This window comes from Hevea brasiliensis, chromosome 7 (genome assembly GCF_030052815.1).
Source record: "Hevea brasiliensis isolate MT/VB/25A 57/8 chromosome 7, ASM3005281v1, whole genome shotgun sequence".
Lineage (NCBI taxonomy): Eukaryota > Viridiplantae > Streptophyta > Magnoliopsida > Malpighiales > Euphorbiaceae > Hevea > Hevea brasiliensis.
Window position 1 is genome coordinate 3,769,241 of NC_079499.1, and position 19,324 is coordinate 3,788,564.

Here is a 19,324-nt window from a genome sequence, read left to right on the forward strand (position 1 = left end):
AATATTATATCCTATGGACCACTATGGGAAGTCACAGGTGGACGTATTAAGAAAGGGTTTGTGCATGGCATCAACCTCATTGGCAGCCATTAATCCCACCAAAGGAAATGGCTTTTGTTAAGTCATGTGTACTTGTTGGCCACTTGAGCATGAAAAGGAGAAGAGTGATCTTGGAGACAGCAAGCCTTATTAAATTCTTAATCTTCTCTCCTTTAGATGATAATTGCAGAAGGTATTCAAGTTCAACTAGTCTTAAAAGCACCACACACTATCAACTTATTTGTATACACAAGCTACTTTGTTTGGACTTTGATATTAAAATTTGTTTTTTTAAAACAATAAATAAAATTAGAACAAACACTACTCCTGAAGGATCTTTTTGCTTTTCCACTAAGATAGGTCTATCTAATCTAATGGTGCTTCAATCTAATTCCCTCCACCTCTATATATAATCTCTCTTATAGCCCAAAAGAATATATGAAAGAATTAATATTTTATACTTCCTCTTCCAAACATATATTTTAACCATTAATTAATATCCTTTCCTATCAAAGACCTTCATCAAAACCCTAACACCTCATTTCTCTTGTTTTTATGTTTTTTTCTTTTTATGATTTTGAAAATCCACTATATATGAATCCATGGTTTAATTAAATTTTAACACTAACATTAATTTTTGGTTTTAAACGATGGAATTGCTAGCGGCTAATTTTAGGTTTTATTTGTTTCATAAGAAATATTTTTTTATAATTTCTAACATTGAAGATATTCAGAAACTGAGTTAATGAAAAATATTTTTTATGATTAAAGAAAAAATTAAGTCATTTTAAAAAAAAATAATATAGTCTTTTTAAAAGAGAAATTCATTTTTTAGACTTTAACAACTTTATTAAAATGTAAAAATATTTATATAAATAAAACATAAATACATATAATTAATTTAATATTTCAATTAAATAATAAAAAAAATGCTTTTATAAAAAATATATTTTTTAAAATGTATAAATTATTTTTTTTAAACAAACGTAGCCTTTATTGTTGCATCGTTTTCTTAAAAATCTACTCAATTTGTTAAAATCAATCTGAGTTAACTTATTCACTAATTAAATTTGGTTGTTGAAGAGAAGGGAGGATCGTGAGAAAAAGGGATTTTTTTTTTTATCAATAAATATTAATTTTTACATAATTTTTCAATTAAATAAAAATATGTACAAATTATTTAAATTATTATAAAATTAACAAATTAAATAAAATTACAAATACGTTGAAAAAAAAAAAATTTTTCCAGTCATCTAGACTTATGCAGGATGTGTTTCATATTTTTAGGTAAACATTTTTTTTTTGCTGTTAACAGGAAATTAAATATTAAATAATTAATTATTGTAATTATATATATATATATATATATATATATATATATATATATATATATATATATATATATATATATATATTATTGTAATTGTATGAGTAGAAGCATGGGGGGCCCACAAGTTTTGGTGTTTAGGAAGAATAACTTTGGTTAGTGCAAGACATGTTCTGTATATATACGTATATATACAGAACATGTCTTGCACTAACCAAAGTTATCTATATCGTATGCTCACATAATTATTAATTAATAATAATTTGAGAGCATCTCCATTGCTAATATATTTTTCAAAAAGTGATAACACAACATCTGGGTTTATGGATTTTTCTGTTTTACATTTTTGGGACAAAGACTAATTAAGTAATCAATTAATTAATGGAATAATTAATTTAAATATTTTTGTGTTTTGCTTTATTCATTTCATTTTATTTTTTTAATTTTAATTACATACTAATGTTAGCCATTTAAAAATGAAAAACTCATATATAGATTCGATTCATCATAATTATATATATATATAGGAGAATTATATAAAATAAATAAACTCATATATTTATAATTATATATAAAACTCATAATTCAAAACATTGAATTCATATAATTAAAGTTTAGAAAAATTTTTGTCAAATTTATTATTAATATAAATAAATCCTAAAATCAATAACCAAAATAAAAAGATTTATTATGATATTCAATTTTGTTTATTTTTAAGTTTTTTTTTCAATTAATTTAAATTTTTAGATTTAAGTAAACACTTTTATACTGATTGTAAATAATTTTTTAAATATTAAATGTGATTGAAATATTCAAAATGATAATTAATAATAAATGAAAATGATGTGATAATTAATAATGTGAATGGTGGATGATTAAATCATGAATTAACAATATCTGATAAAAAAATTTATTTTTTTTTACAAACAAAAGTGAGATAAAGAAAAAAAAAATTAAAAATATGTAAGAAGAGAAAAAAATTTTAAAAAAATATTATCAATTTTAATATATATAAAATAGAAAAAATAGATCGTTATTATTCCTCCGGATTGCGGTGCACGTGCCAATAAAAAAAAAAAGGCACTCACAGTCACGCTTGATCCTGATGTGACACGCCGCACGAGTGCCCTCTTTAAACTGGCATGCGGGCCCTACCTTTAATCGAATGCCACGCCATCACCAGGTAGAGGTCAACAATACGATAAATTAAGGGTCAATTAACTCGAAAGTTTGGTACTATTATTATTATTATTATTATTATTATTATTATTATTATTATTATTATTATTTTCTTGGACTGACAAACTGCATAAATACTTACAAGATAATGGTCAAATTAATCTTTATTTGCATAAATGTTACTTTACCAATGTCCTTCTTAAAAAAAAAAAAAAAGAATATGGCTTGAACAATAGGATAGGAAGGTTCTATACGTCATTTGATTAGCATAATTCGTAGCTGACTAATTTAATGTTAAATATAAAATTAACTTATAAAACTTTTCATGATTATTGCTTGATCTGGCCCTAGACATTCAACGTATACCATATGCAAAATTCTTAATTTATGGGTGTTATATTATATGTTTAGGCTTTGTTTGGTTGAAAAGTTTTAAGTTTCTGAAAAGTGTAAGAATTTAAGTCATTTGATTCATAATTGCACAAAAAGTTAATATTTCTACTTACTTGATCATACAGTAAGTATATTATTGAGTTTTCTGTATATAAGTAAGATTTTTTTTTTCCCCTAAATATGATAATACGCAAGTGAAGTTATATTTATGTATATTTTGGATGCTAATAAAATTATGATAATGTGCAGGTGAAATAGTAGTCAACTTCTTATATGTGTTTTGGATGTTAAATTTATGATAATATTTTTTTATTATTATGTCATAAAAGATAATATGTTGATTATTACGTGAGTTTATTGTTGGGCAGCATATAATATGAATTGATGACAGGTTTATCCTATTTTTATTCAAGAAATATTTTAATTATTATGCTTATATTTAGAATAGGGATATTTATATCATTTTCACCGTAAATATCCATTTCATTATTATTTTTTACGAATTTTACACATCAATAGATTCAGATCATACTTCTTGAAAAATAATTTGCGTGTAATTGTATTTTTCAAGAAATAAATATTAAACCAAACAAGACCTTATTTTATCGTAATAAAATAGTATAAATCTTTAAATTATTGTCTTATTCTTTCTCTACTTTTTAACATTTTTTTTTTATATTATTTAAAATTATATTAACAAGGGAATAGCTAGGTAGGTGCATGGAATAAGCAAGCAAGAAAACAAAAGAAATCCAAAACAAGGAATGAAGGAGAGTGGAGAAGCCACAAGTGTTGAAGATATTAAAAACACATAATAAATTGTCAGCTTGCAGAGGTGATGAAGGAATTGGCATACATACATATATATATATATATATATATATATATATATATATATATATATATATACATCTTAATTCATGTACAAAGATGGATCGATGGGAGCTGGACATTCATGCTTTAATATTATTGCCTCTCTAAAGGCCAGTCAAGCCGACACCATTGTTTCATATGGGTCCATTGCACGTGTGTGTGGGATTATTAATTGCAACTCATCATATTAATCAATTAATTAACCTTTCTTAATTATTTGATCAATCTATAAGAACCACCCAATTCTCTTAATCTCATCCATCTTCAACATCATAAAACATATAATATGCTTCAAAATTTTTGTTGTTAAACTATGTTTATTCAAGTGAGGTAATACATACGTGTGCCAATTAATCTAATTAAGGGTTAGCGCGGTCAGGAATAATTTTTAATTAATAAATTAATTTTGATTGTTTTGTGTCAATTAATTTACTAAGATATGTATTAATCAAAATTGTAACGTCTTCCATAGTAATGAAAAAGGACAAAAATTAAAAAAATAAAAATAAAAGAGTTATAAACGTATAAGAAAAGATAAATAACTAAGTTATTGTAATTAGGGCTCTTTCACTCTGTATATTCCTTCCATTCTTTGCCTTGGGAAGGAAACATTGCTTTCAAGATATATTTTGAGAAACTTTTTCTTTATTATGAATTAAATTTTACGCTTTGTATTAGATTTATCTCCTTAAGCTAATTATGTATTTGATATATTAAACACTAAAAACAAAATATCTAACGTGGCAGTCAAAATGACAATACTCATTGAGAGAGTCAAAGACCGAGCCAGAGGCTGCTCAACCACCTAACTTGAACAGGATCGAGTCCAACAAAAGATTGTTGGTCTAGGCCTAGATCATAGAGCAAATAAGGAACAATGCTATCGCTCGCCCAATAAGCTGAGCAAAATCTATACCTAGTAATAGCAACACTAATCACGAATCAAGTTGGATTTTTAGGAGACAATCTCGGATGTCAACCTAATTCTTGAGATTGAGGCAACGACTATTTTCTTTAAAATAACCTATAAATACTAGAATTAAGGAGGAATCAGGTACGTATTTATTGTCTAAAATCAATACTGAATTATTCTTTTAATCTCTCTTTTCCATATTACTGTTTTTTTAATCGGAGTGGTTCACTAGAAGGTCACTGACCTCACTTTTCTCTATTTTACAGGTTTACGTGGCAATAGAACTGGACCCTTGAAACTCACAGCAACATCAATATTATTGATATAATATCATCCCAAAATATTTGAACACATGATTCGGACATTGAGATATTTGTTAGGCTTAGTGACAAAGCAAATACAATTCAGCATCCCATATTATCCAAATTTCGAGTTTCACTCTAAATGAAATTTCTTTAAAATATTCTTTCTGATCAATTTTATATTTTACTTAGCTCTCAAATTGATTTAAATATCGGAGAGATTGTCAAGTCAACCCACTTAATATTCTATCTTGTCTTGCAAGATCAGACTTGCAAGAAAAATCTAGAAACAAGATCAATTATTCATGTCAGAATTAGAGATTTTGTAAAGCATATTAAATTTATCTCCTTAGCCAAATCATATTAAAATTAGATAATTGGTAAATGAGAAAAATATCTTTTCAATATGTGATTTAATCATAAAATGTGAATCTTAATTAATAAAATAGAGAGCAAATCTACTAATTTGATAAATTCTTAGTTAAAACGAGATTTGAGATCAGATATTGGCTTCTTCAAATGCACACATGTACATATAATTTCTTATTGAGTTAAATTGAATTTTATAATATGATTTGATATCATCTTGAAGAGAGAGAGAGAGAGAGACGTTCAAACATCAATTCAGAGGCCAACACAGAAATGATGATGAAAATGGCATTGCTTTATGATTGAGAAACATGAGAAGAAACCTTCATTTTCAAGATCAAATATTAAAATGTTGCAAGAAATTGAGATATAATTAAATAAAATTTGGCATGTATTTTGAATAGGGGGCAATAATTCAAAGTCTAAACCATAATATATGGGGGGATGATATAAGCATGGAGTATTAGAAATGCACTTTGAAGACAACTGAGCTTGTCATTTCAATTTGAATCAATGGAAGATTAATTTGTTATAATGAGATGGGTTTTTGTTTTTCTATGTAGAAGCAGAAGAAGACTTTGGATTGCACCAAGTTGTATTAAAACTTTATATCTAAGAAATCTAAATCACATGGTGGAGACAACCTTGGAGAAACCATGAGAGAGTTTCAGACACAATTTATCTTCATTTTTCTAGGACTCATTTGACCAACAGGAATAACCCTGTACCTGTAATAATAATGTTATCTTCTTACATATTTTGTCATATTTTTCTAATTAGTTGAGAAAACTAGCATGTGCAAGGCACATGCTAAATAATATCACCAAAATGTTTAGTTTAATTTCACTTATCGTCCCTCAATTTATAAGATTTTTTTTAGCATCATTATTCAATTTCAATTTGTAAAATATAAAGTAACATTTCTAGATCAACTTTTGGCCGGGACTCCTAATGAAATTGGATTAGAAGGATTTTGAATAATATCATATTGAAATTGGGTGATTTAATTTTTATAATATAAATTAAAATTAAAGGACAACATTGAAATAACCCTAAAAACAAAAGGATAATGAGTGAAATAAACTTTAAAAGGATTATGTGCTGTGTAGTGCAGTGCATCATAAATGTGTTATTGTGTGTTGAAGGTCATACATTAATTAAGTGAGGACCCATTACACCTGTTTTCTATTCAAGATTAATGTGTGACCACTTCAACTTATATCTTCATTACCTCTTTTCAGGAGCTTTGGCCTAAACAAAATCTTCCTAAATCTGCTCTTTCTGCCTTCAATCTTAATAATAAATTAAAAGCTTATTTGGTATTATTGTTAGAATTATTATTAAAAAAATTATTTTTTTAAATATATTAAGTAGAGAGTATTAAAAAATAATTTAAAATTAAATTTGATAAATTTTAGTAATAAAAATATTAAAACAATGAAATAATTTTTTTTAAATTATTTTTTTAATAATATCTAAAGTAATATTTTTATTTAAAAAGTCAATTTGTGATCCTTAAGTTTTAATAGCAAACAGGCATTAAGCCTTTTAATGTTGGGCTTGCTTGAACTATTTTCAGCCCAATTTACCTTCACTTCTCACATACCAACTTATATAATCTAAAAAAAAAATTATTTCAAAATATGACATATATGTAATTTTTTTAAAAAATTGAAAAAATATAGACTCAAACTAGGTGGAAGAAAATATGATATAAGTGGATCAAAATGCAAATTAAAAATTGAGGAAAGCAAAAAATTATTTATTGGATTAAGCGTTATAAGTGAGTAAAGATATGGGTGTAGAGCTTTGGTCTTCTACTTTTTATCTAGGATGCTATGAGGCCATAGGGTGGCCTAGGACTAGCCCAATATTTTACTTAGACCCCACCATTTCATGGGTAGGCAATGGTGGGGAATGCTCCACCTTAATTTGTTCACATTATAGAAGATAGGGTAGGAGATAGGTCATGGTTGAGTTACTATCAGAATTGAATTAAATTAGTTTAATTCAGAATTAAAATTAAATTAAAATTAAAATTTAGAACATGGCAATTTTCAACTTCAGAAGCTTGATTGCAGGATTGGCAAAAATTAATTTAATTTTTAATCAAATTTATATTTAGAATGAGAGATAAAAGGGTTAATATGAAGAGAGAGTAATAATATAATTCCATTCAAAAGTTCCTTTAAATTTCAGGAATGAATTAGAAAAACTGGGGAAGAAAATTACTTTAGGAAGATGGTACGTAGTCGTTTTCATGTGCCATTGCCACCCACTTCATAAATCTTAAGAAAAATAACTGGAGAAAGGATTGCTTAATTTAATATTTACACATAAAATTCTTATATTTTGCTATTATTTGGTTTTATTATAAAATATTTTACTTTATTATGAAAAATAAGATAACTTAATAGAATTTATCTTACGTTTGTCACAACCCAACTTATGGGCCTAAGGTCTGATACCACATTTGTCACGACTCAACCTATGGGTCGGACCGGCATTAGGACCTAGGCCAGATTAAAACCTCCGAGACCCGTAATAAGCCTAACTATTCCTCAACTCAATCCTAAGGCCCATTTGGGCTCAATTTCAAGAATTCAATTGGACATAGTCTGGCCATAAAATGGATCATTCAACGGGGAGTTTTTGACTTGCTCGACCTGTAAATATAATATAAAATAAATTGGGGAGCTCAGCTCACCCTTCACATACTTATAATATCAAAAATCCAATGGGAGCTCAGCTCCCTCATCCAATCTAGTCATACATACAGTTAATAATTTTATAGGTCCGACATAACTTTTATAATATAGACCCAAAAATAAAAATAAGTACTTCTAACACATGCGAAGTCTAAAATTTAACTCAATTGAATAAAATACATTAAATACTATTAATGGACCTGCGAATAAGAAGAGCATGTTAGCCACAATAAATAATCCTCCTGTAACCTGAAAAAATAGATGAATAGAAGTGAACGTTTGACTCAGAGAGTAAAATAGTAATTTTAATCACAATTTCTATAGCTAACTAAAGCTAATGCATCATAAGGAGTGAAAATGCAACATCAACATTAATTTTCATACAAACCACATCATAGCAGTAAAAAGATAATTTGGAGCACTCACCCACCCAACACTGTACAAACAGTACATATATGGGAGCTGATCTCCTATACAGCTCTCTTAATCCAACCTCTGCTAGCGAGTGTCTCTCAAGCCGGACTTTCGCTTAATAAACCAAGTGCGGGGTCCCAGCGAGTGTCTCTCAAGCCGTGTGTACCCTGACTTATCCCTAAAAGACCAGGTCCCAGCGAGTGTCTCTCAAGCTGTATCTACCCGTCCTGTCCATATCCAATACCATACCACACACACGCCAACACACGCACACTGCTCCAAATTACCACAAACAACATCCATGGCATTTCATCAATTATGAATGCAATATAAAACGTGCCTAGTATTTAACTACATGGATACATATTTATAAGTGATGCACAGGTATGCTTGAACATATAATAATATCGAAATTATAATTAAAATTAATATTTTACTCACAGACTTAACCGTGGTCACTACGGCGGCTGGGAGGAGGAGGAATGCTGTCTCGGCTCACCTGATAAATTTCATTATAAATATTTAATATATTTGACTCGATACAAGCTTGGAAAAGATTAAAGACATCCTAGGTCGTGCCAAAAATCCGGCAGAGTCTCCCCTATACCTAGGACCTACCCAACCTGAAAAAGGGTTCAAATTGCACTTCTATATTCACAAGCCACACATCAACAACTCAATCACATCACATGGCCCCTCCTGGGCCCATCCAAACAGTCAACAACCACAATTTAAAAAATTACAATTTAGTCCCTACATTTACCCCTTTTGCAAAAACTATCCAAATGAGCTCTAAAAATTCTAAAACTTTGCCCTGCGGTCCTTAGAAATATTATAGAGCTAACGCAAAAGAAAGTATATTTTTCTAACCTACCACAAATATTTTATAGATTTTTAATCGAAATCCAGCACTAGATAATTAAGAAAAATGAGGGTTCGGGTTTACCTATACCAATTTCGACCCTGAAGACGCGTCTGGGACGTCTGAAAATAGTGGAGTAGCCTATAGCCTTGACCTAATTCGGAGACTTTTTCGATAGCATGTCTGCTCGGCCCAAAATTGCAGACCTGAGCAACTGTTGAATTTTCAAGAATTGAAAGTGCCTACGCAAAGCCCACAATACGGGAGTTAGTATATAATTTTTACGAAATTTTCTAAGCTCATTTAATGCTCGGAAAAAATACTATGAAGTCTCGTGGGACCCATCGAAAAACGCACGGTGTCGAAAAAATCTGAAATGGGTATTGTCGCGAAGCTCTCGATGAGTGGAGTACTCCGGTACTCTCAGATTTTTGGTGGGGGTTACGATTTTTGAGAAATCTAGCCCGAAAATCAAAATGGGCTAAAACTTCCCAGTAGGGGTGGCCACGGTTCAGGAACCACCGGTTACGGTTCCTGAACCGTCGGTTTAGGTTCAATGAAATCATGAACCTGAACCAAACCGCCAGGGAATGGTTTGGAAGACGGTTCCTAAACAGCCGGTTCCGGTTTGAGCTCCGGTTTAAAACTGTTTGAAGGGCGGTTCGAAAAAGAACGGTTTAAGACAGTTTGGAGGACGGTTTGGAAGTGGTTTAAGGATAGCTTAGACAAAAAAAATTAGAGAAAAAATTTATTAATTCAAAATTTAAGTTATATTTGTAAAAATATTTTAATTTTTCTTAGAAATCTTTCAATCAAAATAAAATAAGAAAAAAAAAGAAAGAAAATAATTTATCTTTAAGAAAAATTTAATAAATAAAGATTTGAACCTGATTAAAAAAATTAGAGATGAAATTAATTTTTTTTTAAGAAATTAGCACAAAGTGTATGAACTTAATTTTGCCTAAATATCCCTTTAGGATTTAGAGAAATAAAAATTTCTAGTTCTATCACTTGCCTTTTTTTAAAAATTATATAATAATTGATAATTAAAAAGTATAAAAGAGAAAACAAATTAAAATAGAGGGTATTGGAAATTTTATTAAGGATTTAAAGTAATAACAAAGTAATTGAGATAGTATTGAAAATTTTAGTAAGTATATAAAATAATAAAGTAGGAAAATTAAGAGAGTATTGGAAATTAAAATGAGTGTAGAAAATAATTATTTAGAGAATTTGAGAAAATTTGAAAAAATAGTAAGAATTGAAGAAAATATAGAGAATAATTGTGTAGAGAATTAATGATATATATAAATGAATTAGGAGTGAGGTAACATATTTATTGAATTTTTTTATATTTAAATCGCTGGTTTAATTCGGTTTGAAATAGTCGGTTCAATCCGGTTCGGAACAGCCGGTTCACAGTTCTTAAAAAATATGAACCTGAACCAAACCGCAGAAGGACAATTTCGGTTCGGCTCAAAGCCGGTTCGGTTTTGATCGATTTTAGTCCGGTTTTGACCTAACCGGTTCCGGTTCAAAACCGGACCATGGCCACCCCTACTTCCCAGGCAAAAATTGAATAAACCACTAGATGAATTTTTGTATTCTTGATGTCTATGAAAAGCTCTTGAGGTGTAAATGGGTTTTGGTACAAGACCTGGTCCAATCGGTGGCTGGATAGGCTGAATTTTGGCCGAGAAGATGAAATTGGGAGAGTTTTTCTGGCGCTACAAGCGGCGGCCGGTGAGGGAGAAGGGCTGAGGTGGTGTTCCGACGAGCTGGGGTGGCGAGAGGAGGAGAGAGGAGAGAGAAAATGAGAGAGAGAGGGAGGGTGTCGGTGGCGCGCGAAGGAGAAGAAGAAAAAGAAAATGGGCAAGTCCGATTTGACCGGTCCAATCCGGTCCAATTCGATTCAGTCAGTTCGATTCAAGATATCCGAAATTGAATTTTTACTCTGCTTTGGAACAAAAAACGAGGCCCAAAAATTCCTAAAAAATTCTATGAAACTTAGAAAAATTCGTAGAATTCAAATATATTTTTAGTTTTGCCATGTACTCTTTAAATTAATTTTTAAAAATCATCAAAGTTTTATATTTTTAGAAAATCGAATCCGATTTCTAAAATAAAAAAAAATTTCAAATACTTTTCTTAAATTTAAATAACATAAAATATTAATATCTACTCATAAAATAATTAATTTAAAAATTAGGGGTGTTACACTTTGTTTAGAAGGAGAGATAGGAAAGAAGAAGATAAGTGCATTTGGAATTTTATGAAGTGAGAAAAGAAATATTATTGAGGGATAAATTATCTATTTAAATTTCATTTTTTATTAAAATGAGAAAAAAAATTCTCATAACATTAAAAATAATTTTTAAATATAATAATTTGACACTTAATATTTAATTTTTTTTATCGTTTAAAAAATTAAAAAAAACCTTCTTTTAAATTTAGGAATGAATAAAAAATGAAAAGGATATGAGTAAAAAATTAGTCCAATTGATTTAATTCAAAATTTTAATTTACTTCAATTTTAATTTTAAGAAATTTGTTTTGATATAATTTTTCAATGAATTATTATTAAAATTAAATCTAAAATAAGTTTAAAATAATTCCAACAAATTGAAACTCAAATTAAATCAAATTGAATAGATTGGATTCAATTTAATTTGGATTAATCTGTTAACAATTAGATCAATGGCATGAGCTGATTATTAGACAAACTTTACTTGCAAGGTCAGCTTTAAATCCTGATTCCAGTCATACAATCATCACTATTGAAAGGGTTTTATTTAAATATCATTTCCCAGGTCGGAATACTTAAAATCAAAATTTTAGCTTATTCAATTTTCAGTGAACAACAAAAGATCTCATAGAAAATTTCGAATAGCAAACTACTGTACAAGTTTCAGCAAGAATTCACCAAATTGCTTGCAAGTTATACACTGACATTGTACAAGCAAAATTGAAATTTATAAACATTTCACATATTATAGCGAAAATTGAGTGACTATTGGTTTTTAATCATTTAAAGATGTCTTCGTCACGGGTCACTGGCAAAGCTTTGAGTACATCTCGTAGAGCGTAGTAATGGCCATCACACTTGTGGTCTGAGATTATGTTGCTAGAGAGTACTATACTCTGGAAATGTTCACCTGGATGCCTTTTCCATAGTGTGAAAAATTCTACCTCTCTGCCATTTCTGCTGGAAGCATTAGTGTCGATGTTCCTCTTTAGATAGTAAACAGTACCTGGAACAAATAACTCCTCTGACACCATACAAGCAGCTCCTTCCTTTTTGAGGACAGAATTATTGACTATTGTAGCTTTGGAAGTTGAATTGGCTCCGGAAGCTGCTAGTGACTGCTTATAGATGGGACCGTCTGTCAAAAGACCAAAACAGCATTTGGCAACAAAAGAGAAGCAAAATTCGACAATTTAGTTTTTTAAAAAATAACTGTAAAGAGTAATACATAATATACTCTGAAGATAGACATTCCATTAGAACACCTTCAAGAAAATAACATTTTGGCAAAACACCTGGGACCCAGCAAGATGAACTTACCGGAAGAATTCTTGTTGCTCCTGAACTTCGCATAATCGGCGAGTTTCCAAGCTACATCTTGTACAGAAGATACAACCTGCTTTGCATTTGTGACCAAACCTATGACACTTCTCCAGTCTTCCTTCTCAATGACACTCATCCTGTACAGATAGCAAAGGATCATGAAGATGAAAAAATTGATGCCCAAAATGGAAACTAGCTTCAATGTTTAACAATTGATAAAGATAGTTCTCCACAAGTCCTTGATGAGAAACTAAAAAAGGGTGCCTTCATATAAGTCCCCATTCTTCCACACAGCTCCTCAATGAATCATTTACAAATTTTAAATAAAATACTCAATGACATATCATATGGAGAAAATGGGGGCAGGCAGGCAGAGATATGAATCCCCTCATCTGTAAGGCAATATACTTCTCACGCTGAGATGCAATTACAAGCCAACAAGCACAGTAATTAAGAAATTATATCAAGTTGCCAACCAGGAAAATGGGCCACAAAAAGGGGGAAAATAAATTATTCTCCAATTGTGGCCTATAAAGTGGAGTCTTTGAAGGAAAATTTGGACACAGCTGTAGCCTTCAGTGTTATACTAAAATGGCAGCCTTGAAGACTCAAAACTGCATCCTTATGGCTACATGTCCAAGCCTGCTATGATTTATTTGTACTCCTGTTTTTGTGAAACATCAATTTAGAGCGTTCATGTAAAATCAACTTCAAAAGATCATGTCTTGCAATATACTTCCAATTATTCGGAATCTAGACAAACAATTTCATATTCTCATTTCTCAGCATTGCTAAGAATTGGATTTTTGGTAGGGTACAAAAGGAATTAACTTCCATAAGTAGGGATTTTGGATTCCACTTCCACAGGCAATAATTAACAGTCCCCATATGATAAATCCTGTATAAGTCTGTGAAGTAAAAATTTAAGCAATCATTCAATCTTTTTTTCCTTTTATCTTTTCCCCCAAAATCATGATTAGATAAATGATTTTCCCTTAAGAGGGAAAAAAGGCAAACAGGGACAACATGCTTCTAATGAAGTTCTACAAATCCATGAGAAGAGCAAACAGTAGCTCATATTGTGCATGCATGCATGTGTCAATACACATATATATCCACCATAGAGAGACAGAGAGGGAAAAGAAGAAGAAGAAGCAGAATTTTTTCTACAACATGAGAAGTCCCTTCTAAAGTTTGCAATATCCCTGAATTGATAGTCTAAACGTGTCAAATTTACACCATACTTTATGCTTGGGTTACACCTTGTAAACCAACAACAGTTGATCATATTTCATCTGGCATTTAAAATGCTTTGTCCTCAAACCTGTTTGTTTGGTTCAAGCAGGTCTTTGTTGTCAACATAAAATGAGTAAAATTGCCTTTGCATTTACACACTCACCAATCAGTTTGAAGAATTTCATTCCTCAGCCTTGCTAGAGAAGCCACACTTAGCCTGGGTACAATATCATCCTAAAAACATGAAAAAGCCATAGGCATTAAGAAAGAAGAGACAACAATCAAACTGAGGAAGAACAAATATAGTGCGAAAATTTTCACTTTCTATTTGAAGAAGGGGAGTTAAAAAAGCTTCACTAACCAACACAACCATTAGTTAATCAAGTACATCTGCCCACCTGCATTACAACAGTTGTAACAAAATCAGCACAGCTTTCAGCGAGTTCTCTGGAGACACACGGAGGAGTTGCAAATCCAATGGCAGAAACAATATCAGGGCTAAATCCAAGTTCCTCATATGACCTTTTCCGAAGCATGATCGCTAGCAAAGAAGCTATAGCAGCTCCAAGAGAGTGACCCACTAACCTTAATCTAAATCCCTGTAGATGAATTAGGCTCACTAAAAATTTTATCATAAACAAACATTTAAGAAAAATAAAAAGAAGAGGATAGCACTAGGGTAAAGAAAGAAGCCCGATATACAAATAGAGTAAATAAAAGAGGGGAGATGAGAATAAAGTGCTTCACTACCTCATATTTCTCCAAGCACTTCCTTATGGTTCCTATCTCGTGATTAAGAAACCAACGAGCAGCTTCGGCTGTGCCAAAGTGGGTTGAATAGCCTTCAAAAGTGACTTCTCCATCACTTGTAGAAACAATGTCAGTAATAAGGTCATAGACAGTATGAGTTCCACGAATTCCCAGAATTATGAGTTTCTTGCGAGGATCAATCCCTATGTAATAACCAGGCCTCATCACACTGGAATGTTTTACAAATTTAAGAATATTGCTTTCACGAAGCATGCTGTTCCTTGCAAGCCAAAAAGCACCATCCTTATAAGAACCTTTTGCTAACTCAATGTGGTAAATGAGATCTTGGACCTAAATCAGAACGTAATTATTTTATGTAAGCTCTGCATTCTAGAATAAAGCAGCTAATAAAATATTTACCCAATAAGCAGCTAATATACACAAAAGGTACAGATTTAAAAAAAAATGTGTTTCAAGATGAAGATGCAATTCGTTTCATTAGTACTAAAAAAAATTAAGTAATTACTATTAATTCTGAAGAGACTTGAACACCCTTAAAATCCTCATTTGGACTTAAGGATGACTGTCGAAGATAAATAAGAAATAGGCCGATTGTAAGATCACTCAAGCTCCAACCCTCAATCCCACTCTTGCTCCGCTGAATGCTTGCGATGATCTCTGTAAGAGATCGACCACTAGGAGGGGTTTTGCTTCCAAGTCCATTCCCTGCAAATCGGAACATCAAATGACCCTCCATGATCACAAGGCAAACTTGAAAACTGTATAAGGAATTGTTTTACTTTAGAAAACATTGGAACACTCTAATGATATTATTGCTGAAAGAGGGAATACCAAATTATTTATAAGAAAAAGACTTCAGCCACATGTGGAATCAAAAAGGTAAAATGGCAGGGAGGATAGATAATTTGATGCAAAATGATATGGATTAGAACTTCAGCAATGACACAAGTCAACAGGGACATAGATGTTTACATGAAGATTATCAACTTTTAAACAAGACCAAGTTCATTACAACAATGATACCATGTCAAAATCATCTCATGTAGCAAAGAAGAGCTGTATTTTTGGAGAAGCATAGTTTCATAGCATCTAACCAGTCAGCAGAGCTCACTTACACAATTGCAGAGCTGGTTCAAGAGCTTTTGTAAGCCAAGCAAGCTCTAACCTCCACTTATTATCACTCAGATCATCACTAGAACAGTATTTGCCAAGTCCAGACTTACTGTCCGTCTTTTTCTTAAGTTGAGGCTTTGAAGAAACTTGGGCTGCATTTTTTGTTTCTTTCAGTGCATCTGCTTCTTCCATATCCGGTTTTGATATTTGTGATTGACGTCGACTCAGAAATCCATAGACAAACCTTCTGTATGTTTCTTGTCTCTTGATCAAATTTGTGTAATCTGGATAGCAACAGAAAGAAACAAAAATCCCACATAAGCATACAAATTAACAATTATATCCAACTGTTATGAACAAATAAAACTCTAAAATCGTTCATTATCCATGAACATCCCCCAAATATTACTTCAATGTCAAAACACACCATCCACTGGAAATCATATTGGCATTAGATTTTATAGTTAGATCATAACACTTTACTTCTCTGATGGATTTCATTCATGAAACTAATTGTATTTCTCACTAGCTACAAATACTGTCCGTTATTCACTTAGAAAGACAAACACATTTATCTTACAACTGTTGCACCTTTGAGGCTCTGCTCAACAAATGGCCATCAAATTAGTCCATTATTCATGACCCAAAGTGTAAAATCGGAGCCAGCATATGTCATTTTTGCCCTTCCTTTCAGTATCTATAATCTAAGAGATTGTTTTCTGCTTAGCCTGATAGACCCATTGCATGTTTATAAGACATTTCCAAATGCCAAAAACAAGTAATATGCTTCCAAACATAAACAAAAAAGCTGCTTGCTTTTCAAGACGATCACTGAACTTTATGAAATCCCATTACAAAACATTACATATTATTTATCCATTTTTGCTAGGAGCAGCAGGTTTCTTAGTTTGCTTTCTCTCCGGTTGTTTTACTTGGAACGCAAAGCATCAAAGCGCGGGAATATCCACGTAAGTATCAAAGTGAACAGATTTTTATGAAATTTTTTCCCAAATGGAAGCATAGGATCAAAGCTCAAAAAATCTGAATCTAAGCGAGAAGAAAGTAACCAAAGAACATTTGCAACTGAATTCAACTCAAGGAAGATAGAAGACAGAGCGCCAAAGAATACACTTACATAAGTCGTGGAAGAGGCGCTTTATGAATCTATTAGCCATTTCGAGATACAGAATGGCAGACGCGAAGGACTACGTATATTATTGGATGACGATAAGGATACCGATATGCGGCGGTTGTCAGAGCTCGACATAGGCTGAACAATGACGCGAGGCGCGTTTATTTGTCTCGGCTTATCGATCGTGATTGGCGGCTGCCGTGGCGGTGATGTAGCAGGCGCAGAGAGGATGCGGAGGAAGAAGTAAAGGAGAGAAGGCTAATTTCGACATTATGTTATAGATAAAAGGGCATTACCGTCACTCAACATGTTAGTTACTCAAATGGGCCGAGATTGGTTCGGGTGATCGGGCTTGGATTGCTTGCGGTCTTTATCTTCTAGGGCGACAAATCCAAAATTGATCAGACAGAAACGACGGCGTTTGAATCTCTTTTCAATATTCAGTCTTTTTTTCCCTATAAATAACTTTACCTTCACCTAGGGTTTTCATTTCTCACTTTCAGGATACTTTGTAAGTTGTCACTCTCCCCAATAAATTCCGCCGTTGTTCATCTGCTCTAGGCCGGCAACTGGCTTACTATCAACGTCTAATTATCAATTTTGCGTAACTGGTTAATTAACTTTTGCTAGTAGTTCTTTATTTATTATTGTTACCATTTTTTTTTTGTAAAGTGAAAATGTGTGATGAGAATGAGATGATGATTATGATATGTTTCCCTATTGGTTTGATTGCCGAAATGATGGCAAAGATTCTGTATTAGCTCTATCTGATCATTCCATTTCACATTATACTAACTTTGTTTTAAACCCTAAATCATGTCATGTCATTGATTTGTCAAGATTTTGTGAGAATGAGATGATGATTTATGTTTGTTTCCCTATTGGTTTGATAGCCGTGATGATGGCATCTTCCAATGTATTAGCTCTATCTGATCATTCTCTTGTTTTATGACTTGATCCCTTGACTGCTTAAACTTTTGACTTAGATTTGAGAGTTCTGAACTATATGTTAGTTATCTTTGGTTTTTAATTATTGAGGGTGAAATGATGATTATAATATGTTTCCCTATTGGTTTGATCGCCGCAATGATGGCAAACATATTAGCTCTATCTGATCAATCTTCTTTCCGTTGTATGTATGCAATGGTGGTTGTAGATTTGTTTCAAAGATGTGGTTTTGTGGGTTTTACATAACTACGCTAGAGTATCATCTTCCTTTTTTGATAAAATGGGGGCAAAGCTATTTGAAATCAGATTTGAATTTTACATATTATAGATCTTTTTTACTTTTTTTTTTTGTTATCTGTCATTGTTTTTGTTATAAATGTTTACGGTGTTTTGATCATTTATAGTTTTTAAGTGCATTCTGATTTCTGACCCCTTTTGATTTAATTTTCTAAATGATTATGTTCTATCTGACTATTTCCTCATTTCCCTTGATTTGCTTGTGCTTGCCATTATTCTTTGTTTAAATGCTACAAGCATTTGGATGTCTGGGGCTCTTCCTGTACACAAGCCAATTTTCCTTATTAGTCTTCTTTAGGAGTCCTTGAGGAGCTGCGATTTAGCTCCTAGGCTTTGATGGGCACCACACAGTCAAATGGATCTAGAAGAGAAAATTTACCTTAAAGCAATGCTTTAACTTGAAAAACGAGTAATCTCAGTTAAGGTTTTCTGGCGTTCGGTTAACATTGGCGAGGAGAAATGTCACGGATCGGCACTAGGACCTGGGCCAGTTTAAAGTCCCCAGTGCCTGTAGTAAGACTAACTATTCCTCAAATATCCATAACTAGGCCCAATATGCATATAAAATAATTTAAATTAAATTGTTCTAATTATATTTTGGGTCAATTTAACCTAAAAATTTTCAAAAACTAAGATTCGGGGTTGTCTAGCTCAACCCTGTTACTTCATTTACAAATTGTTTAAATACCATACAAATATTTATTTATTAATTTTAAAAATTTAAATTAACACAATTTCTATCAAGATCCAAATTATTACTAACTCCGAAAGATAGTAAAATGATTTGGAGATATTCTATGGTGTTTGTTGAATTTTTGAGTGATTGTAGAATATTTTTGAAAAATATAGATGGATTTTAGTTAGATTTTTAGTATATGGG

General features: G+C 31.4%; 1 protein-coding gene and 3 non-coding genes across 4 annotated transcripts; 3 read left to right on the forward strand and 1 right to left on the reverse strand.

The window, feature by feature from the left end:
• Positions 1 to 12,226: 12,226 nt before the first annotated feature.
• Positions 12,227 to 17,453, reverse strand: LOC110669506 (uncharacterized). Its single transcript, XM_021831202.2, has 8 exons — positions 17,203 to 17,453; positions 16,070 to 16,351; positions 15,460 to 15,659; positions 14,934 to 15,284; positions 14,582 to 14,782; positions 14,347 to 14,417; positions 12,945 to 13,084; positions 12,227 to 12,762 (listed from the first exon to the last, which is right to left on the reverse strand). The coding sequence occupies exons 1-8, from the start codon at positions 17,240 to 17,242 to the stop codon at positions 12,404 to 12,406; spliced, it is 1,644 nt and encodes a 547-aa protein (XP_021686894.2). The 5' UTR covers positions 17,243 to 17,453; the 3' UTR covers positions 12,227 to 12,403.
• A 434-nt stretch (positions 17,454 to 17,887) lies between these two features.
• On the forward strand, positions 17,888 to 17,976 carry LOC131181915 (small nucleolar RNA Z102/R77). The gene has a single exon (XR_009150389.1). It is a non-coding gene; the product is annotated as a small nucleolar RNA Z102/R77 (small nucleolar RNA).
• Positions 17,977 to 18,048: 72 nt separating this feature from the next.
• LOC131181916 (small nucleolar RNA Z102/R77) lies at positions 18,049 to 18,138 on the forward strand. Its single transcript, XR_009150390.1, has one exon. It is a non-coding gene; the product is annotated as a small nucleolar RNA Z102/R77 (small nucleolar RNA).
• Positions 18,139 to 18,236: 98 nt separating this feature from the next.
• LOC131181917 (small nucleolar RNA Z102/R77) lies at positions 18,237 to 18,320 on the forward strand. Its single transcript, XR_009150391.1, has one exon. It is a non-coding gene; the product is annotated as a small nucleolar RNA Z102/R77 (small nucleolar RNA).
• Positions 18,321 to 19,324: the final 1,004 nt, after the last annotated feature.

Bases quoted from the DNA above. Each gene is read 5' to 3' on its own strand.
- LOC110669506 (XM_021831202.2), bottom strand. From the start codon at position 17,242: ATGGCTAATAGATTCATAAAGCGCCTCTTCCACGACTTAT. The intron at 15,285-15,459 runs GTAATTACTTAA...GTTCTGATTTAG, and splicing joins AAGTCTCTTCAGAATTAATA to GTCCAAGATCTCATTTACCA. The intron at 14,783-14,933 runs GTAGTGAAGCAC...ATTCATCTACAG, and splicing joins AGTGCTTGGAGAAATATGAG to GGATTTAGATTAAGGTTAGT.